We start from the raw sequence: 24,849 nt of genomic DNA, 5'->3' as shown, positions 1-24,849 counted from the left end.
AATGAATTTTGCTCCTCCAAGGGGTAAAATTTGGGAATCGGTTTATATGGGGGCTATATATAATTGTGGACCGATATGGATAAATTTTTGGATGGTTGTTAGAGACCATATACTAACACCACATACCAAGTTTTAACCGGATCACATGAAATTTTCTTCTCTAAGAGGCTCCGGGGATCGGTCTATATGGGGTTATACGTAAAAGTAGTCCGATATGACCCATTTGCAATACCATCCGACCTAAATCAATAACAACTATTTGGGCCAAGTTTCAAATCGATAGCTTGATTCGTTCGGAAGTTAGCGGAATTTCAACAGACGGACGTGCCTAGATCGACTTCGATCGAATTTTACCACGACCCAGAACTTATATACTTTATGGGGTTTTAGGGCAGTATTTCGATGTGTTACAAATGGAATAACAAAGTTAATCAACCCCCACGCTATGGTGGAGGTTATAAAAATTATAGACGAGATTAGGAAAATTTTTTTTATTAAAATGTCTTTATTTAAAATAAATTTGATCTTAATATTGTGTTAATTGCGTGTCGGAAAATTCAGATATATATTTTTCATTTTATATATTTTTTCAATATAGGCTCCATATTTTTCAGTATAGACTCCATATTAATCATTTTACACTAATTTTATAGTACGGACACCAGCAAACATCCACCTAAGTCGAGGTGACTTTGCAATCCATTGTTTTTAGAGAAATTTCTTATGTACAATCAATGTTGAAGGATTCATAAGACTCCCCTTGGCCTACAACTTGATGATTCATATCCGTAATCGCACCCCCATTTTTACTTGTTTTTATAACCATACTTAAGACAATTATATCATAGCGTATCTATAAATTGAAGATAATCACCACATAACTGGTGTAGTGTGGTATTAAAATTATTATTATTCATTCATTCATTCATATAGCCATTTACCCTATGAACAAACTTACCACCGAGCCCCATTGTATGACTTAATAAATATCCCACATACATTTAAATTTTGTTTAATATATAATGGTTTTATTGTTGATTTCTATAATAAAAGTTCACAATTTTTTTTTTGCTAAAATAAAACTTGTTTCATTTTCAAAAAAAAAAAAATCTCTTTTTTTCGGTATGCATTAAATATTTGTGGTTTTTTTACATTTTTTAGGCATTAACAATAAATTCTTTAAGCCAAGAAGAAGAATAAGAAGTAGAAAACAAATTCGAACAGGTTTTCCCGCCTCGTGAAACAGTTTCATTCTCATTCAAACTCAGACACTAGCAGATATAACTACATAAGTATATTTGTGTGTGTATGTATGTATGGACGACATATCAAACACATATATTAATATTATCACATTCTTAAGAATAATTTAAAAAAAAATTGTTTTGTTTTATAATAAAAAAATATACATGTGCGATTTAATATTATATAAATTTTATGGCATTAATTTGGGTGTGCGATATTTTTGTTATTTAAAAAAAAAAAAACAAATTTAAGAATTTTGTGTCTAGTTTTTTTTTTGTTTTTTTAGGAATAGAGAAGAACAAAAATAATATAAAATAATAACAAAACAAAAATCATATAAAATCACATAAAATACAGTTAAACAAACATGAATGGCTAACAAGGAATTATCAAAGCATAGAAGGAATTTCTGTTTTCATATAAATAAATTAATTAATTATGTTTAACTATTGAATAACCGTAGAAAACTTCTACACCTTCATCACTTTGTAGATATTCTAATTTGGGTGGTGGTAGGGAACGTGGTTCTGGTTCTACCACCACTAACACTGTGGTAGTCTCTATTTCCGGTAGCTCTGTGGTTGTAGTCAAATCGTCTGTTAGTTGTGGCTTTGTTGTTGTTGTTTCATTGGGTAGTTCTGTTGTTGCTGGTGTTGAGAGATCGTCTAATTTCGTTGACATCGTCTCTTCTGTTATCGTTGTTTCTAGGATATCATCTTGGGTCGTTGATAGGTCGTCTTTTGTCGTTGTCATTTCATTATCAGAGAGAGTGGGAGAGTTCGTTACATCTTTCTCTGAGATACTATTTGTAGTAGTAGTAGTAGCTATGATAATAGGTGAACTTGTCGTTTGTTGTTCTGTATCTAAAGCATCTACTGGGCTTGTTGTACTTGGTGGACTCATCGTGGTTGTCATTTCAATTTGTTGTTCTTGTTGTTCTTTCTCTTCTACAAATGATGATTGACTCAGGAGAGACATTTGATCTTGTTTTTCAAGCTTATTTTCGTTTGATGTATTTTCGATTGGTTGTTGTTGTTGTTTGTCTTCTACAAATGATGATTGACTCAGGAGAGGTATTTGTTTTTGTTTCTCGGGCTTATTTTCATTTGATTTATGCTCAACAAAGCTAACCATTTCTCTTATGGTTGTTGTCTCTTTTTCGTCTTGTGCAGAATTATTGTTATCGGTTGTCATTTGCTCATTGACCCTTACCATGTCGTATTGTTCGTTGAATTTTCCTTGAAGTAGATTTCTGGTTTCGATTTTAACTCCATCTTTCCATACCTCTTCGCTTAATTCGTAATTTTTCAAATCAGCATTTGATTGGTCTCTCTGTAATTGGATTCGGGCAAAGGTTTGTTCCATTGTTGTTGTATCCTCCTCATCTAAAGAGAAAATGATAAATATTAATAGAAGAAATATTGAGTTATAATTGCAAGAGTTTTAAGCACCAATATAAGTACGTATGTTGCACCCAAAAAAAGTGAACCCACCGTGGAAGAAGGTGGAAGGTTTATTTTAGAAAATTTTAACTAAAATAGTTTTCTAATTGCAACATGTTACAAATAAGTTAATAATTTTTGTCAAATTGAAGAAAATTTATTAAAAATAATTAATTTTTTTTTCTCTTGTTTAAGAACATTTCATATGTTGAAAGAAAAAATTGGATTTAAAAATTGTTAAAATGTCTTTAGCGCTATACGAAGTTCATAACAGGTACAATTTTAGTAAAATTTACTCATTTGAGAGACTTATGAACTCAATTTAAGCAAACTTCTGCATTTTAGGAAAATATGAACTATTTTGATTTTTAGCAAAATTGTGCACTATATTTGTATACAACTTTTTTTCTTATTTTTAGTTCACGTCATTAAAGTTAGCAAACACTTATTCTAATAAGGAACATTTACTCATATTGTGCTAAATTTAACTAAAATCAACTAATCTTCATGAACTAAAATAAAGTTCAGTTGGCATTAGAGCCCCTTTTTTCTGGGTGTGGATAATCCAATATCAACATTGTCATTCTGAATATATCTACGTTCGGTTTTTTCACCAAAACACTAAATCAAAAATACAAATATATTTATTAAGACGATTATATTTTGATCACGTCTTGCCAAATAATGGATGGAAAAGATCCAAGGAATTGGTTGCAACTAATTTTATATTTCTAAATTATTTAATCAAAACAAGTATATACGGCCGTAAGTTCGGCCAGGCCGAATGTTATGTACCCTCCACCATGGATTGCATAGCAATTTCTACGAAAGACTATCATCCACAGACGAATTACTTGGGTTGTGGTATTACTTACCGATGGCTTCTTAACATCGTTTTCTAAATTGTGAGTTAGTCCATACGTGGTATATATTAGACAAAAAAGGTATGTATAGGTAAGTTTACAAATAATTACGAATCGATATGGACTTTGGCACGGTAGGTAGAGAGCCAGAATTGAAATATGGGGGTAGCTTATATGGGGGCTATATACAATTATGAACTTGATATGGACCAATTTTTGTGTGATTGGCAAACGATTTATTTGAGGGCTATATATAACTATAGACCGATATGGACCTAGTTAGGCATGGTTGTTAACGGCACAATGCACCAAATTTCAACTGACTCGGATGAAATTTGCTTCTCCAAGAGGCTCCAAAACCAAATCTCTGGATCGGTTTATATGGGCGCTATATATAATTATGGACTGATATGGACCAATACCTGCATGGTTGTTAGAAACCATATACTAACACCACGTACTAAATTTCAATCACATCGGATAAATTTTGCTTCTCCAAAAGGCACCGGAGGTCAAATCTGGGGATCGGTTTGAATGGGGTCTATATATAATTATGGACCGAATTCGACCAATTTTTTCATGGGTTTTTGAGGCCATATATAAGTACCACGTACCAAATTTCAACTGAATCAGATGAATTTTGCTCTTCCAAGAGGCTCCGGAGGTCAAATCTGGGGATCGGTTTATATGGAGGGCTACACATAATTATGGACCGATATGGATCAATTCCTGCATGGTTGTTAGAGACCATATATATATAATTATGGACCGATGTGGACCAATTTTGGCATGGTTGTAAGAGACCGTATACTACCACCATGTACCAAATTTCAGCCGGATCGAATGATATTTGCTCCTCTTATAGCATCTGCAAGCCAAATATGGGTGTCCGTTCATATGGGGGCTATACGTTAAAGTGGACAGATATGGCCCATTTGCAATACCATCTGACCTACATCAATAACAACTACTTGTGCCAAGTTTCAAGACGATAGCTTGTTTCGTTCGGAAGTTAGCGTGATTTCAACGGACGGACGGACATGCTTAAATCGACTCAGAATTTCACCACGACCCAGAATATATATACTTTGTAAGGTCTTAGAGCAATATTTCGATGTGTTACAAACGGAACGACAAAGTTAATATACCCCCCATCCTATGGTGGAGGGTATAAAAAACGAAGAGCCCATCAAAACATGACTAACCATGTTATCTGTCAAAAACACCAGATCCGGTTGACACGTGGTGTTAGTATATAGTCTCTAAAAACCATGTAAAAATTTGTCCATACCGGTCTAAATTATATACACGCAAAGAAAAAAAACGTTTGGAAAACGTGTACCGAAAACGTTTTTCTTTTGTTAGAGTTTTTTGAATTGCTTCGAAAATTTTAAACTTTTATCACCAAAAAAATTCGTTTGTTACAAAATTTTTATTTTTTCAATAAAAAAGTTATTTTTGAAACAACAACACAGTCCATTTCGTTTATATCAAACACTGTTCTTTTCCAACTTTAGGTCTTTAATAAGACACAGTTTACAGTTCAAAATTTAATATACTACAATGTAATGTTGAACATTTTTTCGGAATCTTCCGAACATATCTGGAATATATGTAAAAAAAAAAAAACAAAAAAAAAAACTTTGGTCGAAGCGGGGATCGAACCCACGACCCTTGGCATGCAAGTCGGACGTAGCAACCACTGCTCCACGGTGCCAAACTAAATGTTTGTTTCTGTTAAATAAACTTTGTTTATTCGGTTCGTGGGCGCCGCAAGCTATGCTATATAAATATAACTTATATGGATATTTATCTATTGATGACCATAACAGGTACATAGCTCAGTGGTTAGTGTGTTGGCTTACAAAGTGCATGGTCCGCGGTTCTATTCTCCGTCCAGGCGAAAGGTAAAAAAATTTTAAAAATTTATAAAATCGTATAATTTCTTCTACATTGTTGGTATTACAGAAAAAGGTGCTAAGAACTAAAAAACTTCGTGGAAGTGAGAAAGATGTGAGGGAAAATGCAATTAGCAAGAAAACAATGTTTTTTTTTAGTTTGTCTTTATGAAATCCTGGAAAAGAATAAAAGTTTCTCACAAAACGTATATACTTTTCTTCCAAATACACTTCCTTACAGCGAAAAGCAAATGAGAAACGAACTTTGTTTGTCTAAAATTTCATTTGGGAGGAAAGAATTATTTTTTTGCGTGTATACTTACATCATGTACCAAATGTCAGCCGGATCGAATGAAATTTGCTTCTCTTAGGGGCTCCGAAAGCCAAATCGGGGGATCGGTTTATATGGGGGCTCTATATAATTATGGACCGATGTGGACCAATTTTTGCATGGTCATAAGAGACCATATACTAACACCATGTACCAAATTTCAGCCGGATCGGATGAAATTTGCTTCTCTTAGAAGGTCTGCATGCTAAATTTATATGGGGGCTATACGTAAAAGTGGACCGATATGGCTCATTTTTGTGCCAAGTTTCAAGACGATAGCTTGTTTTGTTCGGAAGTTAGCGTGATTTCAACGGACGGACGGACATGCTTAGATCGACTCAGAATTTCACCACGACCCAGAATATATATACTTTGTGAGGTCTTAGAGCAATATTTCGATGTGTTACAAACGGAACGACAATGTTAATAAAAATCCTATGGTGGAGGGTATAAAAAGGAACCGTGAAAACAAGCTGGTTTTCAGCTTAAGCAGTGCAATTAGCATCGGAATATTGCAATAGCGGACTTTTTATTTCAGAATAAGCTCAGCAATAAGCAATGCATATACAATATAGGATCAATAGAGACACATATAAAAAGTGAGGTTGCCATATTGGTAACTAAGAGTTCTGATAAAAAAAATTACCATTCTTTTCAAATTTCAAATGTACCCAATAAACACAAACGTTTGAAAAATATTAAAATTCAATAATTTTTCAAACATTTTTTCAAAGGATTAGGGTAATATTCAAGTTGAGAAATTGTTGAGAAAATCGCGTTCTCAACAAAAAACAGACATTACCCTCAACAGTAAAATTCAACACAATAGCAATAATTTCTCAATTGTAATCCTCAAATTGAAATGCATCGCTACTCAATAATTTCTCAAACAGTTTTCAATGTGAGAAAAATAAAAAACTAGCATTGTTGCGAATACTTTCAAACCACAATTTGTATGAAAGTCAATCCTAGTTCTAACTGAAAGTCAATACTAAATTTCTAGGGATTTTGTAAATTTTATTATTTTTTCGTTAACAAATATAATAATCTTAAAAATAACATTAATAATATATGAAAATAATAATATTATACCAATCAAAATGTAATTATCTTATTAAACGTATTAATAAATAAAACTATGAATACAACTTTAAATATCTTAAACATTTTTACATGTATAATTCCATTTCCTCCATAATGTTGGTGTCATTAATATGCTGGCAATTTGAAATAATTACTATCGAGGAACTTGCTGGCTTGTGTGTTAGAATAGATTCCAGCAAGAGGAAATCACAAAATATCAAACTGATGACGGGATGTAAATTGATGTAATGCACATTTTCATCCAGAAGTTCTTGATATAGGAATTGTTGCACTTTGTTTTAATTGGTTGCACTTTGTAAGTTTTCTGAAAACTTTTCTTTGTTGTTTCCTTCATCGGTTTTTCATCGGCCAACATCTTCCAAGAATATACCATTCAATGATTTTAATTTTCTGCAAAACAATCGAGTTTTGTGATTTCCATTATGTTTTCATTTCACTTTTTATTTTGACTTACCAATTTGTATTTCTTCCAACTGACCAGGTACTTCGTGATTTCCTCAAGAACGTTGGTGTTACAAAATTGTTGTTATTAAAATACTGGCAATTTTCAGGAACTTGATGACCAGATAATTGGAATGAATTTCCAGCAATTTCAATTCACAAAATAACAAATTAAACCGATGATGCACATTTTCATCCAGAAGTTCTTGATATAGGAATTGTTGCACTTTGTTTTAGTTGGTTGCACTTTGTAAGTTTTCTGAAAACTTTTCTTTGTTGTTTCCTTCATCGGTTTTTCATCGGCCAACATCTTCCAAGAATATACCATTCAATGATTTTAGTTTTCTGCAAAACAATCGAGTTTTGTGATTTCCATTATGTTTTCATTTCACTTTTTATTTTGACTTACCAATTTGTATTTCTTCCAACTGACCAGGTACTTCGTGATTTCCTCAAGAACGTTGGTATTACAAAATTGTTGTTATTAAAATACTGGCAATTTTCAGGAACTTGATGGCCAGATAATTGGAATAAATTTCCAGCAATTTCAATTCACAAAATAACAAATTAAACCGATGATGCGATATAAATTAAACTATCGATGTGATGCGAATTATCATCCAGTAGTTGTTGATATGGAAAAGCATAAATACCAAGTTTTTTTGGTTGCACTTTGATTTATGGAAACTTTCTCTTCTCGATAAGCCACTACCATTTTTCATCGGCCAGCCTCTTAATGTGTCCAAGAATCAGCATCCAAATATTTTAGTTGTCTGCAAAGAGATTTGAGTTTAGTGACTTCCTTCAAGTTTTCATTTCGTGTTTTAGTTTTACTTACCAATTATTATAAGCAATTTCAATTGATTATTAAAAAATTTCCACATTTTTGTATTTCTTCCACGAACTTTGTTGTCCAAAGTAGTATTGAAAACCATGTGGTTTTTTCGTTGCATTTCAGGGTAGTGTTTTGTCAAAGTTTTCTCCAATTATCTTCAACACATTTTCAAAGTTTTCGTCAACATTTTGCCAAATTGGTTGTAATTCGCAAACAATTTGAAGATGAATTGAAGATGAGCTTTTTCAAGTCAAGTTGAATTTATGTTGAAAATGATATTTACCCTCAAACTGAAGAGGTGTTGCATTTGAAAAACGCTCATCCTGTGTTTATTGGGTAATGTCATTCATTTTGAATTGCCACTTTGTTTTTGACAGATGGTTAGTCTTGTTTTGATGGGCTCTTCGTTTTTTATACCCTCCACCATAGGATGGGGGTATATTAACTGTGTCATTCCGTTTGTAACACATCGAAATATTGCTCTAAGACCCCATAAAGTATATATATTCTGGGTCGTGGTGAAATTCTGAGTCCATCTAAGCATGTCTGTCTGTCCGTTCGCCTGTTGAAATCACACTAACTTCTGAACGAAACAAGCTATTGACTTGAAACTTGGCACAAGTAGTTATTATTGATGTAGGTGGGATGTCATTGCCATATCGGACCACTTTTACGTATAGCCCCCATATAAACCGACGCTCAGATTTGGCTTGCAGAGCCTCTTGGAGGAGCAAAATTCATCCGATCCGGTTGAAATTTGGTATATGGTGTTAGTATATGGTCTCTAACAACCATGCAAAAATTTGTCTATATCGGTCCATAATTATATATAGCCCCCATATGAACCGATCCCCAGATTTGGCTTGCGGAGCCTCTAAGAGAAGGAAATTTCATCTGGCTGAAAATTGGTATATGGTGTTAGTATATGGTCTGTAATAACTACGCAAAAAATTGGTCCACATCGGTCCACAATTATATATAGCCCCCATTTTAAACCGATCCCCAGATTTGACCTCCGGAGCCTCATGAATGAGTAAAATTCATCCGATTCGGTTGAAATTTGGTACGTGGTGTTAGTATATGGTATCTAACAACCATGCAGGAATTGTTCCATATCGGCCCATGAGTATATGTAGCCCCCATATAAATCGATCCCCAGATTTGACCTCCGGAGCCCCTTGGAAGAGCAAAATTCATCCGATCCGGTTGACACGTGGTGTTAGTATATAGTCTCTAACAACCATGCAAAAATTTGTCCATACCGGTCTAAATTATATTAAACCGATCCCCAGATTTGACCTTCGGACGTCTTGGAGGAGCAAAATTCATCCGATCCGGTTGAAATTTGGTACATGGTGAAATTTGATACATTTCGCTAGTATATGGCCGCTAACAACCATGCCAAAATTGGTCCGTATCGGTCTATAGTTATATATAGCCTATCCTCAAAAATAATCTTCCAAAATTTTATCCCTATAGAAAATTTTGTCAAAATTTTATTACTATAGAAAATTTTGTCCAAATTTTATAACTATAGAAAATTTTGTCAACATCTTATTTCTATAGAAAATTTTGTTAAAATTTTTTTCTATAGAAAATTTTGTCAAAATTTTTTTCTATACAAAATTATGTCAAGATTTTATTTCTATAGAAAATTTTGTCAACATTTTATTTCTATAGAAAATTTTGTCAAACTGAATTATATACGTATTTAATCGGCGTTTTTTTGTTGTTTAATATATACACAGTATGGACTAACTTACAATTGAGAAGACGGTGTTAAGAAGTTTTAAGATCGGCAAGTGTTACCGAAACCCAATTAATTCGATTGTGGATAACAGTCTTTAGTAAAAGTTTCTATGCAATCCATGGTGGAGAGTACATAAGATTCGGCCTGGCCGATCTTACGGTCGTATATACTTGTTTACTATTGATAAATATTAATCCAAGAAACTGTATTCTTTTTTGTGTAAAACTGATACTAAATGCGCAAGGGGTTTTGAAGTGTTGACTGAAAAATTTGGCAAGTTTACCAAGGCTGATGAAAAGGGTCTTGGGTAATATTTAGTCTTGGCTGACCTTATCAATTTATTAACACGGTCCCTGGCGAAACGATATTCCTCGCGTAGTTCAATATTCCGAAAACGCTTCCACCTGGAATACGAAACATTCCATATTTTCATAGCCCAACGAATATGCCTAGTAGGTTAGGTTAGGTTAGGTTAGGTGGCAGCCCGATGTATCAGGCTCGCTTAGACTATTCAGTCCATTGTGATACCACATTGGTGAACTTCTCTCTTGTCACTGAGTGAATATCCCTAGTAAACTATGGTTTGGACTTCGACGATACATTTCTTGTTCTCATCGCAACCGTAGGATCTTGCTCCTCTGAAGGAAATCAGCTTGCATCTCAACTGAATGCATATTAGAAACCGATTCCCATTTATCCATAGATATATTAGTAGCTCAAAATGAAAGTTTGCTTAATCCTACGATTGAAGAGAAATCTCCACAAAAACATATGGAACCGCAAACAATTTTTCGTAGCACCACTACCGCGATGCAATTTATCAGCTCTATACACTATCTCTATACAAGTCTGATAGAAGCAAATAATATCTATAACATTCACAACCTGTGGTAAAAAAATTACAAAGCTTGAAATAAAAGGTCACTGTACCAATGGACATGTAATTCCATATGGGCCTGTGACAAGGCCCAGTTGAGTATGCTACTGATTCACTCTATGAGCTTTGGAGCTAATGTGATCCAAAACCAGGTTACATATGGAACCGATTCGTATGACCAAGAATGGGATAAAGATGGAATTGGGCCCAGAGTCAGAACCATGGAATTACTCAAGAAGAAATGGACCATAAGATTTCTAACGAAGCATATGGAGTTGAGAACATATTTATGTCGAGTAGCAGTGATAAATAATATCGAATGCAGAGGAAGTGCCGATAATAACGAAATTTTACTGTTCAAAACAAATATGCTTTGAACATGGAATATCACTATCGTTAATATTCCTGACAATAAATGATGTCCCTAAAATGATTATGAAGGGCACTTTAGCCATTATTCACTTGAGATAACGTATGGTAGTTGTCTTAGGGTGGTCTATTATCAGTTCCTTGTGTGTCGTGGCGTTGTATGATCTTCTTTCCTAAGAAGATCCTAATAAAACGCAGCAGCATATGTTTGTTTAGGATAGCGATAAGATTGTAGGGTTAGCATGTGACAACCAGGGCTGTGGAGCCGGAGTCGGAGTCTGAAGATTTTGCTGGAGTCGGAGTCGTAAGAATTTTGCTCGACTCCGACTCCGGCTAAACCAAATTTTTTAAAACACTTCACATTTTTGTAACTAAGCAAGTTTTTACGCAAATTAATTTCCATTGCGTTATTCATTCGATCAATGTACAGCATGATAGTAAATGAAAATCAACTTCCAATTACGGCTATCTTTTTATGTTTTCTAGAATGTTAGATTAGCAGATGGGCTGAATCGATCCATTTTAATGCCCATATTAATTTATTTGAAATATTTCGAAGAATCGAAATTATTTTTTTAAATTTTATTTTAAGGCCATATACAAACATGTGGAATATTGACAGAAAAAATTTTTCAAAGTTGTTTTTTATAGAAAATTTTGTCAAAATGTTATTTCTATAAAAAGTTTTGTCAAATTTTGTTTCTATAGCAAATTTTGTCAAAATTTTATTTCTATAAAAAATTTATTCAACATTTTATTACTATAGAAATATTTTTTTCTATAGAAAATTTAGTCAAAATTTTATTTCTATAGAAAATTGAGTCAAAATTTTATTTCTATAGAAAATTGAGTCAAAATTTTGTTTCTATAGAATATGTTGCAAAATTTTATTTCTATTGATAATTTTATTTCTATAAAAATTTAAGTCAAAATTTTATTTCTATATAAAATTTTGTCAAAATTTTATAGTAATAGATTTTTTTATTAGAAAATTTGGTCAAAATTTTGTATTAATAGATTTTTTATTAGAAAATTTGGTCAACATTTTGTATTAATAGGTTTTTTTTATTAGAAAATTTGGTCAAAATTTTATTTGTATACACGCAAAGAAAAAAACGTTTGGAAAACGTGTACCGAAAACGTTTTTCTCTTGTTAGAGTTTTTTGAATTGCTTCGAAAATTTTAAACGTTTATCACCAAAAAAATTCGTTTGTTACAAAAAAAAAGTCCATTTCGTTTATATCAAACACTGTTCTTTTCTGACATTTAGTCTTTAATAAGACACATTTTACAGTTCAAAATTTAATATACTACAATGTAATAATGAACATTTTTTCGGAATCTTCCGAACTATCTGGAATATATGTAAATAAAAAACAAAAAAAAAACTTTGGTCGAAGCAGGGTTTGAACCCACGACCCTTGGCATGCAAGTCGGACGTAGCAACCACTGCTCCACGGTGCCAAACTAAATGTTTGTTTCTGTTAAATAAACTTTGTTTATTCGGTTCGTGGTCGCCGCAAGCTATGCTATATAAATATAACTTATATGGATATTTATCTATTGATGACCATAACAGGTACATAGCTCAGTGGTTAGTGTTTTGGCTTACAAAATGCATGGTCCACGGTTCGATTCTCCGTCCAGGCGAAAGGTAAAAAAATTTATAAAATCGTATAATTTCTTCTTCATTGTTGGTATTACAGGAAAAGGTGTTAAGAACTAAAAAATCTCGTGGATGTGAGAAAGATGTGAGGGAAAATGCAATTAGCAAGAAAACAATGTTTTTTTTTGAGTTTGTCTTTATGAAATCCTGGAAAAGAATAAACGTTTATCACAAAAAGTATATACTTTTCTTCCAAATACACTTCCTTACAGCGAAAGCAAATGAGAAACGAAATTTGTTTGTCTAAAATTTCGTTTTGGGAGGAAAGAATTATTTTTTTGCGTGTAGAAAATTTTATTTCTATAGAAAATTTAGTCAAAATTTTGTTTCTGTAGAAAATTTTGCAGAATTTTATTTACTACACAAAAATTGTTCTAAAATTGTATTTTTATTGATAATATTTTCAAAATTTTATTTCTATAAGAAAAAATTATCAAATTTTAATTCTATAGCAAATTTTCTCAATTTTTTTTTTCTTACTGATGCTCACTGATACTCACTGCTATAAAAAATGTATTCAAAATTTTATTACTATAGAAATATTTTTTTCTATATAAAATTTAGTCAAAATTTTATTTCTATAGAAAATTTAGTTAAAATTTTGTTTCTATAGGATATTTTGCAAAATTTTATTTCTATAGAAAAATTTGCAAAATTTCGTTTGTTACACAATTTTTTTTTAATTGTATTTCTATTGATAATTCTTTCAAACTTTTATTTCTATAAAAAATTTTCCAAATTTTATTTCTATAAAAATTTTATTCAAAATTTTATTTCTATAGAAAATTTAGTCAAAATTTTGTTTCTATTTTATATACACAGAAAAAAAAGTGTCTCGTAAAATTAAGAAGATTTTTACAATAATTTATTACAAGAATTTTCCAGAATTTTAGTTCATTTTTCGTATCTTGAACGAAAATTAACTACTCGAAAGGAAATTTTACAAATTCTAAGTAGCAATCGTTTAGTTCATGGCCTACAAAATACGATGGAAATTTCCTTAAAAAATTTCTTAACTGGTAGTTAAAAATTCGTTTGTCATGCTATAAAACTACTTGTGAAATGTAAAGTATTTTCTAAATAATAAGTGCAATTTACTATAAGATTTTTTTGTATGAGAAAATATTTTTTTACGAAAAATGAACTTGAAAGTGGATAGCAATTTCTTACTGACTATTCCTATAGTTAATAATTGTTGGTAAAAAATTACACAATGAAATATTTTTAGTTCACATGTAATTAAATTTATAGACATTTTCGTCAAAAATGGTAGATAACATTTCATGAAAATTTTGCAAATTTTAAGTTAAACGTTTCATCGCTCATAAACTGGTGTGCCTTTACGAATATTATTCTTAGAGTAAATTATCAGCAGATGCGATGAACTAATGCATAGTACAGAGATCTTTATCGGAATAGTGGAATGTGATTAATGTAAAGATGATGTTACTTGAGTTTTGTTGTGTATACATGAGCGTGGGGTTGTTTATATTTTTGTTCATTTAGTGGCTTGTGTGTGTGTGTTTGTTATTCGTTGATGGTTTTTGGCTGGATGAGGTGTTGTTTTCAATAAAGGCACATGTGTTTTTGTTGTTGTAGGAATGTTTTGGCTTTGCTTGGTTTTGTTTGGCATGCTTCAGTTGTATAGTTGGCGTTGGCGTGGGCTGTTGCATCTTTTAAGTAGGTATGCAACAAGGGAATATAATGGCATGGAATATTTTGGATTTTTGAGTCATATATTGGTGTTTGTTTATTAAACCTTTTAAATGAAAGTTATTAATATTTTATCGGTAGTTTAGAAAAAAGTTATTAAGAATATTTAGTAAAATATGTTGAAATTGAAAGTGTATTGAAATTTTCATTATTCAATGTAAAAAATTAATATTCAATTCCAGATGAATTTGGAAAATTTTTGTAATATCTCAGCGTATAGTTTATTCATAAATTGGTAAGTATTTTTTTAATATGGCTTTCTTTTGAAAAGAATATTTTTTATGTATATTATTATTTGTTAATTTTTTTTTTTTTTTGGAAACCAGTTTAATGTTTTTCTTTGTTGTAAAAGCGATATTTAATTTCAGAGCAACTCCAGACGGATTAAAACAAATTTAAAAAGGTAGAGAATTGGTAAGTTTTGTTTTAAAAATTGGCTTTCTTTCAACTAGAATATTTACGTTTTTATGACCTTTTTATCATCAAAATTACAGGTTTTTAATACCTTATTTTAGTATTTCTTTAATTAGTTTTTTTGGAAACTAATGTAATATTTTTAATGTAAAAATAAATATTTAATTTCAGAATAACCCCTTAAAATTTGGACAAATTTTTAGTACTCCTTTGCCTGTAATTTAATAGTGAATTGGTAAGTTTTCTTTAACTTTCTTTTAACCCTGGACAGCCATCCTTATTTTTTGTACATTAACGTCATCCTTCGTCATTTTGACTACGGCTGATTTCAAGACGATATAATTTTCATCGTGAGCGAAAAAGTGAACCAAACTTGAATTTATTTTCTTATTCAATTTGGTTTTAAGTAGTATAAAACAAAAATTCATAAAACGGTCGAATTAGTATAACTTAAATTTACCATTTCCCAATAGACTAAAATGCATTTTAAATCGAAAATGAAATTACGTGTCGTCATTTTGATGACTGTCTAGGAATATCAAGAATTTTTGGTTTTTTATGCATATTATTATTTTTTTCATTAGATTTTTTGAAAAGTTATTTAATAATTTTATTTAATATTTAATTTCAGAGTAACCCAAATAAATTTGGACAACTTTTTATATTTCCCCTCAGCGTACAATTTAATAGAGAATTGGTAAGTTTTATATTAAAACTTTGGCTTTCTTTCAACTAGAATATTTATTTTATTATATCTTTCACATCGATAACAACACAGTTTTATGAGTTTATTTAAAATACTTCATTATTTCTCTAATTGTTTCAGGTACAAATTTTATGAGATACGTTTTCCAAAGAAAAGTTGAATTCCTTACACCATTTGATAAAATGCCCCAAATATGGTAAGTTACAAGCTAAAATGAAGAATTAAAAATTATATTTCATTACATGGTATTAATTTTTAACAATTTTCATTATTGTTTCCATTTTTCCAGCAAGATATGTGAAAAAATTACCTACGATGAATAAAAAAAGGATAAGTCAAAATGTCCAAACAGCGGGTTCAAATGAACTACTCTCTATTCCATGTGGTCATAATTTTTATTCACAAAAAACATTGTATTAAGAACTTTCATCATAAGTTTTTATAATAAAGTACTTTTGCTTAAAGATAGTTTAATTTTAATGTATGAAAATTCTCATAATAGTAAAACGGTTTGTTGTTCCTTTAATTATTTAATTTCTCTATACTGTGGAATGATTGATTTAAAAATAGTCTAGTCGTCGACATTTTAAAGAGACTGTTAACCAATTTTTATTATCGGGTTTCCCACAAAATAAGCAAGTAAACCAAAATAATACTGACTTTTTAACTTGGTAGGTGTATATAAATCTTATTGTGTTGTAAAAATGAACTAAACTACAATGTTATAGATGAACTAAAATTTAAGAAAATTATAAACTAGACAAGTTGAAAAAAATCTTAAGGGCTAAATCATGGTCAATATTACTACAGTTTAGTTCATTTTGCAATGGAAAAGGGTTCACTGTTTTTTCAGTGTAGATATATATTTTATTTACTAGACAAAAATTTTTCCAAAATTGTATGCTCACTGGTACTCACTGCTAAGTCGAAAACTTGTAGAAATGACTCAAATTTTCAAAATTTTTCAATGAATGAATCATAAATGCATTTTTGCGAAATTGTCTAAACAATTATAAATATTTCCCAAATATTGCCCGAGATTTTGTAAAAGTCTGATTTGAGATTTTATCAAAATGTAGATCTAAATACAAAGTTGTGCAGAGTATATTATAACCGGCCGCCCGACTTTAGACTTTAGACTTTCCTTTCATTTTTATTTTTTGTTAAAATTGTGTTACGTCCCATAATTTTAGATTTAGATTTAAATTTTAAGTACATACATTTTGTAGAAGTATATACAATTTTGTCAAAATCAATTCAGATTCAAATTGATGCATATGGGAATATAAACCTTTATATAGCTCGCAACAAATTTAAAGGATTTGAGATAGTATCAATAACTTTGGTCCACAAATACATATACTGTTGGTATCTTCTCATATAATGGTGGGTATTTATATCATTATTTTATTTATTAAACATTGCCCTAAATTTGAAATAAGAGTTCAATTGTCATCTAATGTGAAATTAAGACCTTTTTTGCACACATAAATAAATACGATACTTTATATCGATCCACTTACGGTACCCCCACAATAGAACTACAAAGTAGTGGTAATAAAATGAGATTTAGTTATATTACCCGGAGTCGACTCCGGAGTCGGAGTCGAGCTGATGAAAAATGCTGGAGTCGGAGTCGGAGTCGAGCAAAATTGGCTCGACTCCACAGCCCTGGTGACAACCATGTTTTGCCTCTAGACTAGATTTAAGATTTTCTATTGTAAGTTCATATTCAATAAAGTAATTAGTATTCATTTGGAATCCAAGCCGAAAAGTACGGTGTTTTATTAGAGATTTCAAATGGAGCCCAATGCAATTGTTGTCAATGACAACTAACTATACATTTACAGCATCTCCATTACCACGGCATTCTCTTCACAAGATACAGATATCGTCAGTAAGCCAAGTCTGGACGTACTTGACAACAAGAATTGAACGAAATTAACGGTTAAATCTCCCAAAATAGACATATATATAAAAAAAAAACAAATTAGGGCAAAACTCCTGCTTTTGAGGCCATATAAGTGCAAGTCGGACGAAAGATATATATGGGAGCTATATCTAAATCTGAACCGATTTCAACAAAATTTGGTACACTTACCGATACTATTAAACATACTCCTGGTGCAAAATTTGAAGCAAGTCAGGGCAAAACTCTGGCTTTTGAGGCCATATAAGTGCAAATCGGACGAAAGATATATATGGGAGCTATATCTAAATCTGAACCGATTTAAATCAAATTTACCAAACATTGGTAGAATATCAATACTGCTCTCTATGCAAAATTTCACGATAATAAACTTTGGCCTCTGTGGTCATATGAGTCTAAATCGGACGAAAGATATATATGGGAGCTATATCTAAATCTGAACCGATTTGGCTGATATTTTGCAAGTTTTTCGAGACTCGTAAAATATGCGTATGTACGGAATTTGAAGAAAATTGGTTGATAAACACGCCAAATATGACCAGGTCGGGGATAAATATATATGGCAGCTATATCTAAATCTGAACCGATTTTTTTTCCAAAATCAATAGCGATTGTCTCTGTCCCAAAAACCGCACAATGCCAAATTTGAGGACGATCGGACTCAAACTGCGACCTGTACTTTGCACACAAAAATACATGAACAGACAGACAGACTGACATCGCTAAATCGAATCAGAATTTAATTCTAAGACGATCGGTATACTAACATAAACGATGGGTCTCAGACTTTTCCTTCTTGGCGTCACATACAAATGCACAAACTTATTATACCCTGTACCACAGTAGTGTTGAAGGGTATAACGACTGCCCCAGCTTGGACAAGATTGACACTCCTACTTATGCCCGCAAACAAAATTTCTCGCAGTCACATATTCAGGTATATTAAAGTAAATATATCCCAAACGTGCACGTAGCGGTAATATCTCTTTGTGAATCTGGAAAAAATTATATCTTCCCAAAAAATAAATAAAAGTGAGTTCTGTACCAAGGCATGAGCCAATAAAGACGATTTCCTATTCTAATCTGTATGCCAATTTGGAAATTTGTCAAGCATGCATTTCAAATTGAAATTTTAGCAATATTTCGAACGGACCGATACGTGAAATTCGGTTTAAGGATCTATATTTGGCATATTCCACTTTGGGACAAAACAATAAAATATTTTAAATTTCAGTCAAATCGAGAGGAAATTGATGATTCTGGTTCCTTAGAAATTGAAATCAATATCTCGGTCTTTATGGGCGATAGCTTTGCATGAATTTTCCAAAACAATATAGACGGACGGACTGACTTTATTCGAATCAAAAACAATTTTTTTTGGCTTAAGTAGCACAACTGATTCTTGTGATTGATTTTTGTTTTAATTAAAAAATTAGAGGAATCAATTATATTTTTTCTTAAATATATATTTTTTTTAAATTTAATTAAAATTTTAATTGCAAAAATTTTGGTGATATTTTTTTTCTGTACGATAAAGTCATAGCACCTGTGTCTTATGATAGATCTTCAATCGTTTTCATGAATGCTGTTGTGGTCAACGAGATATCATGATATTATGGCAATTTTGAGTTTTGTCAATTATTTGCATGTACCAAGAAATCTAGCAAGAAATCGGAAGGACTCATACGTGTAATTCGATTTAAAGGTCCACATTTGGCGTATTCCAATTCCACAATAAAATATTCAGGTAAATCAAAAGCAACGAAAATTACTGACTCTCGTTCCTGAGGAATTAAAAATCAAGAAAAACTAACCTGAGGTCAACCAGATCTCAAAGTAAGGCATCCAACAGAAGAATTTGGAAATAACATATCTCAAAATCTATGTTCAATAAAAACTTTATCCTATGCCAAGATTTAAGGGTATATTTATTCGATAGCTTTGAAACAATATAGACGGAAGGACTGACTTTATTCGAATAAAAAAAAACATTGTATTGCCTTAAATGACACAATTGAGTTTTGTGATTGAATTAAAAAATTAGATGAATAAATTATATATATTTTTTTAATATTTTTTAAAATGCAATTAAAATTTTAGTTGAAAAACATTTTCGTAATGTTTTTTTCTGTGTACAAATTATTTTGAAATAATTTTTTTTTCTTACCTTTTCGTGTTGTGCTCTCCAAGATGGCATGTTCAGGTTCTGCAGATGTTTCATCATCCTCAGTTGAAGATATGGAATTCGTAGTTTGGTCCGGGGAAACAGTCTCTGTTGACCCTTTTATCACTGTCAACATTTCTTCTGCTTTGATGTCACCAACAGTAGTAACAATTTCTTCGGTATTCCTCAAAGTGGTCGATTCATGCTGATTGTTAATTGTCACCTCCGCATCGTATTTTTCTGTTGTCACATCCATATTTTGCATTGCGGGTATGTTGGTGGTATAATTAATTTCTTCATTTGATCCTGGATTTTTTGTAGCATCTTCCAATTTTTGACCATTGGCTATCCATTCCCTTAGAGTTTCAAAAGCTTTATGGACATTCATTTCAGTTTCAGCCAAAAGGGAAGCAAACTGACGGTGTGTTGTGGGATTTTCGAATATATTCGATGGTGTAACGGTGGGTCCTTCGCTGATATCACGACCGGTACTAACACCAGGTGTCATGGTTGTTACTTGTCCTTCGTGAGATTGCATTGAATGTGTGGTCATGGCAATGTTTTCTTGGGTGGTCTCTTGTTGGATATTCCCGTTTTGGTCAATACCACCATGAGCCAAAGCGGTGATTTCCTCCGCCAACATGGAATTCATTGAAGTGCTTGGTTCAATTGTTATAGGGGTTTCTGTTGCTGACATAGTACGCGCTTGTTCACCATTTGTGGTATCATCAATATTGACTTGATTGGTGGTAGTTGACTGGGTGTCGGCCATGGCGAATGTTGTCGATTCTGTGGCTTGCATTTTGTTGAAGCCAATCGATGAATTTTCCAAATTGTTTACAACTTCCGAGTTTGGAATATTTTCTACGGTGGCTGAATTATTAATTTCCTCCAAATTATCTTTCAACATTTCGCTTGGAGTTAAGGAAACTTCTTTAATTGAATATTGGGTATTGGAATTTTCCTTATCTTCTAGATATTCCGCTGTCTGAATTTGACTTGAAGATCTCTCTTCCACGTTTTCAAGCAATTTTTCCGGCATTTCCATTAGCATATAAATTCCAGCATTTTGTGAATTTTCTGTAGGCATTTGACTATTGAAATTTTGTATAAATCCATGATGAGAACTTGTCTCAATATCTTGAGCACTTTCACTGGTAATAGAGTCAGTGGTGGAAATCTGGGGATTTTCAGAAAAATTATGGGAATTCATTATATTATCACTTGTTTCCATCTCTCTATTGTTAGCCATTGAAGAATTTTCACTTGTCTCTTGAGCTGGGGAAGTTTGGGGATTTTCAGAAACATTTTGGGAATTGAAATTTTCATTATTTTCAGTTGATTTAAATATTTCAGTAATGCTGAAGGTTGATCCATCGTTGACTACGGGGGTCAATTGGCCATTTTCAGTTGTTGTTTGGGAATTTTCAAAATATTCATTTTGGAAATTATTTTCTGGAGAGGATTTTTCTGACCCATAATTGGCAGCGGCTTCTTGAAGAGTTTCGTTGATTTCAGAAATATTCGACATTTCTTGGGAATCATTTTCCATGGCATTTTCTAAATTAATTTCTTTGGTAAAGCCATCATTTTGGATAGCCATTGTATGGGGAACTGATAAGAGATTTTCATTTCTATTTTCGGTATTCAAAGCTTGAAGTGAAACATCTGAATGGACGGGTTCCTGATTTTGTACTTTTGTCTCTTGTTTAGTTTCATTAAAGATTTCTGTGGTTTCATGAGTCGTTTGAACGTTTGGGGTATTTTCACTAGTAACCGGAGATATCTCCGACATCCCCTCGGTTGTTTCTTTATTAAAGTTTTCATTTCCTAAAGTTGTTGGTGAAGAGTCTTCAAACATTTTCGTAGAGCTTTCTGCCATATTTGCTTCTGTAGAAATTTCCCCGATCGGAGTATTTTCTGAAATGTGAATATTTTGGGAATTTTCATTTCCATTCTGGGAATTCGGGGTTATACTTTCAATAGAGCTATCCTGTAAAGATTCTTCCATCGTATTTGTTTGATTTTCCTCAACATTGCTTTTTGTTGTTTGATCTTGGTCAATTGGCATTACTGTACCCAGTGTTGTTGGAGAAATTTCCGTTTCGCCTTCATTGGTTTTAATTTCGTTGGCAAGTGTTGTAACTTCTTTTAATTGATTTGACTTTTCACTTTTATTTGCTTTGTCTAGAATTTCAAAATTTTCCTTTTGGACTTGTGTATATAAAATTTCACTCATTTCTGCATTTTTGTTTTCCTCCATAATTTCAGGGTTTTCGGGATTCATGTTATTTTGGGAATTTCCTTTTAGATTTTGGGATTTCGCAGAAAAATCCATTTCACCATTTTTAAATAAACTTTCATCATTTATTGTTAAGCCCCCATGAGATTCATTAAATTTATTTGGGGGATTTTCGTGTTCAATTTGGGAATTCCCGGACATATGCATAGGGTCAACTTTTGAGGAAATGTCATGGGTTGCAATCTCTTTTGATTCAATAGGGTTCTCGAAATTTTCGTAGTGATTTTGGTTATTAGCAGAAGAATTCAAAGTTCCAGATTCCATTGGATTTTGGGAATTTTCATTAGCTTTTGGGGAATTTTCATTTTCACTTTGGGAATTCATAGAATCGATCATATCGACTTCTTTTACGAAAATATTGTCATTTGGATTTACGGTTTCTTGATTTTGGGAATTTTCGTTACGAGTTTGAGAATTTTCATTTTGAACTAGTGAATTCATAAAACTATTAGTAAGAACTTCTTTATCAGAGTTGCCATTGTTTGTATTTATATTTTCATAACTAGAATTAATTAACTCTGTGGGATTAAGGTAATTAATTTGGGAATATTCATTTTGGTAATTTGAATTTGCATTATTTTGGTTAAGATTTTCATTATTATTCAATTCTTGAGGATATTGGGAATTTTCATATTTAATTTGGGAATTCTCAGAAAATTGTTTTAAGGCTTCATTTAAGGAATTTTCATTACTTTTGTCACTATTTTCATTAATATTGAGGACCATAGGATTTTGTAAATTTTCATTTTGGCTTTGGGAGTTAATGGGGAAATTTGTTTCACTGAATTGATTTATGGGATTTACACTGGCCTCATTTATATTTGCTTGATTTACATTTATATTTTCATATTGGTTATTCGAGGAAAAGATTGAATCATTATCCACATTTCCTGGATAATAATCATTTTCTTGATTTTCTGTAATATTTAATTCCATAAGATTTTGAGAATTAGCACTTGGCTTTATGGGATTTTGGGAATTATCATTTTCACTTTGGGAATTCACAAAAATGTTTCTTTCCGATTCTGAGTTGTTGCTAATATTAAATAGGTTAACATTTTCTTGATTTTCATTTGTTTGAAAATCTCCTGTATATTGGAGATTTTCGTTTTTATTTTGGGAATTTGTATTTTCGGTACTTTGGGATATATTTAAATTATTTAAAAAGCTTTCTGTGGTTTCGGGATTATCCAATGAATATTGAGTTATGACATTTTGGGTATTTTCTATTTCAATTTGGGAATTACTTTCTGTTGAAGGCATTTTATTATTCACACCCTGGGAAGAAGATTCCTGAGTTGTTGCTTCTTGTAAAGTTGTAGATTCAGGGGGAATATGTTCCTGGATATTTTGGTGATTATTTTCTTGACTTTGGGGATCGTTGAATAAATTTTGAGAATTGCTTTCTGTTGTTGATATTTTATCCTCCATACCCTGGGAAGACGACTCCTGAGTTTTGGTTCCTTGTAATGTTGTAGATTCATATGAAATTTTTTCATAAGAATTTTGAGAATTATTTTCTTGATTCTGGGCATTATTTACTTCATTTAGGGCTGCAGGATTTTGGGGATTATCTATGTGAATTTGGGAATTACTTTCTGTTGATGATATGTTTTCATCTACACCCTGGGAAGAAGATTCCTGAGTAGTCGTTCCTTGTAATTTTGTAGATTCTTGTGATAAATGTTCATGGGTATTTTGGGAATTATTTTCCTGATTCTGGGAATCATACAAATTTGATTTCTCGTCCAATTCCATGATTGTTGGCATTATATTATCCATAGTTTTTGTATTTTCACTACTATTGCGGATACTTTCAATTGTAATCTGTGAACTTTTTCCTTGGGTATTTTCTGTTGTAATCTGGGAATTTGAAAATCCTTGAATTTCTTCCGTTATTACGGTAACGGGAATTGTTGATGTGATAATTTCATATTTTTCGCTGGATTTCTCAACAATACCATGACCACTTCCCTCTATCACCGGCATAGGTGATAGGGTTGTCAATTCATTTTCAAAGTCTTCATTTATGGCAATTAGATCGGGATCAGTTGTGGCTTCATCAGCAATTATTTCATCATTATTTAAAGAAATGGGAGTTGTTGTTGTTGTTGTTGGAAAATCAATAGCTGTGAAATTTATTGACACTGGCGGTGTTGTTACATCAATGGGGGCTCCATTTATTAGGCCTATTGACCCCAATAAAATTTGTATTAAATACACTAAGAGACACCATTTTAAATTGAACATTGTGGTGATAATATTTATTTTACGTTCTATATATTTTTTTTTTAATATCTCGTTTCACTTTTTTCCAAATCACTTAAATTCACTTTTTTCTTGTTTAAAAAAAAATCTTACGAATTTTGTGTTGGCTGAATTGGGTATGAGTTGGTTCCGCGCTTTGTAGTTTTCTTTGTAACTTGAAAAGGCACTTGTCGTAGTTTTATGTTAATCGCTTATCATTTTTTTTTTCTTATTCAATATTTTAGCCTGTTTTAAGTTATAAATATTTTTAAAAATTTTTTTTTAGATTTTTATCCAAGTATTTGTTTTTAAGCGCGTTCCAAACAAGACAAGAGAGCAACAGACAGCGACAACGACGTGTGTCCACTTTGGTTTCAGGTTTTGGTCTGACTAGTTGAATTTACTTTGAGGAACTAAACCGCATGTTTGGAATTTTAGCGTTTTTATGCTCATTTAACAACAACAATATCACCTCCAAGAAGTCAACAATATGCCAACAAATGAAACAAGCTGTTCGCAGCGATGGTTGATCACTAAGCTGACTCAAACCCT

The 24,849-nt window shown here is 31.8% G+C and overlaps 1 protein-coding gene and 2 long non-coding RNA genes across 4 annotated transcripts; 1 reads left to right on the top strand and 2 right to left on the bottom strand.

The window, feature by feature from the left end:
- Positions 1 to 1,000: 1,000 nt before the first annotated feature.
- LOC142226839 (uncharacterized) lies at positions 1,001 to 24,849 on the bottom strand. The gene is made up of 2 exons (XM_075297074.1): positions 19,752 to 24,849; positions 1,001 to 2,630 (listed from the first exon to the last, which is right to left on the bottom strand). Exons 1-2 carry the CDS (start codon positions 24,298 to 24,300, stop codon positions 1,678 to 1,680), a joined length of 5,502 nt encoding a protein of 1,833 aa, XP_075153189.1. The 5' UTR covers positions 24,301 to 24,849; the 3' UTR covers positions 1,001 to 1,677.
- On the bottom strand, positions 6,776 to 8,494 carry LOC142226840 (uncharacterized). Its single transcript, XR_012719758.1, has 4 exons — positions 8,163 to 8,494; positions 7,734 to 8,097; positions 7,338 to 7,669; positions 6,776 to 7,273 (listed from the first exon to the last, which is right to left on the bottom strand). It is a non-coding gene; the product is annotated as an uncharacterized LOC142226840 (long non-coding RNA).
- On the top strand, positions 14,622 to 15,850 carry LOC142226841 (uncharacterized). Of its 2 annotated transcripts, none has more exons than XR_012719760.1 (5): positions 14,622 to 14,769; positions 14,887 to 14,948; positions 15,120 to 15,183; positions 15,580 to 15,645; positions 15,775 to 15,850. It is a non-coding gene; the product is annotated as an uncharacterized LOC142226841 (long non-coding RNA). The 2 variants fall into 2 exon arrangements; XR_012719759.1 differs by having other exon boundaries at positions 14,861 to 14,948.

The sequence above is a fragment of the Haematobia irritans genome, chromosome 2 (genome assembly GCF_050003625.1).
Source record: "Haematobia irritans isolate KBUSLIRL chromosome 2, ASM5000362v1, whole genome shotgun sequence".
Classification (NCBI taxonomy): Eukaryota; Metazoa; Arthropoda; class Insecta; order Diptera; family Muscidae; genus Haematobia; species Haematobia irritans.
This window is presented reverse-complemented; position numbering and strand designations above follow the sequence as displayed.

Bases quoted from the DNA above. Each gene is read 5' to 3' on its own strand.
- LOC142226839 (XM_075297074.1), bottom strand. From the start codon at position 24,300: ATGTTCAATTTAAAATGGTGTCTCTTAGTGTATTTAATACAAATTTTA. The intron at 2,631-19,751 runs GTAAGAAAAAAA...TTTTCTCTTTAG, and splicing joins GGAGAGCACAACACGAAAAG to ATGAGGAGGATACAACAACA.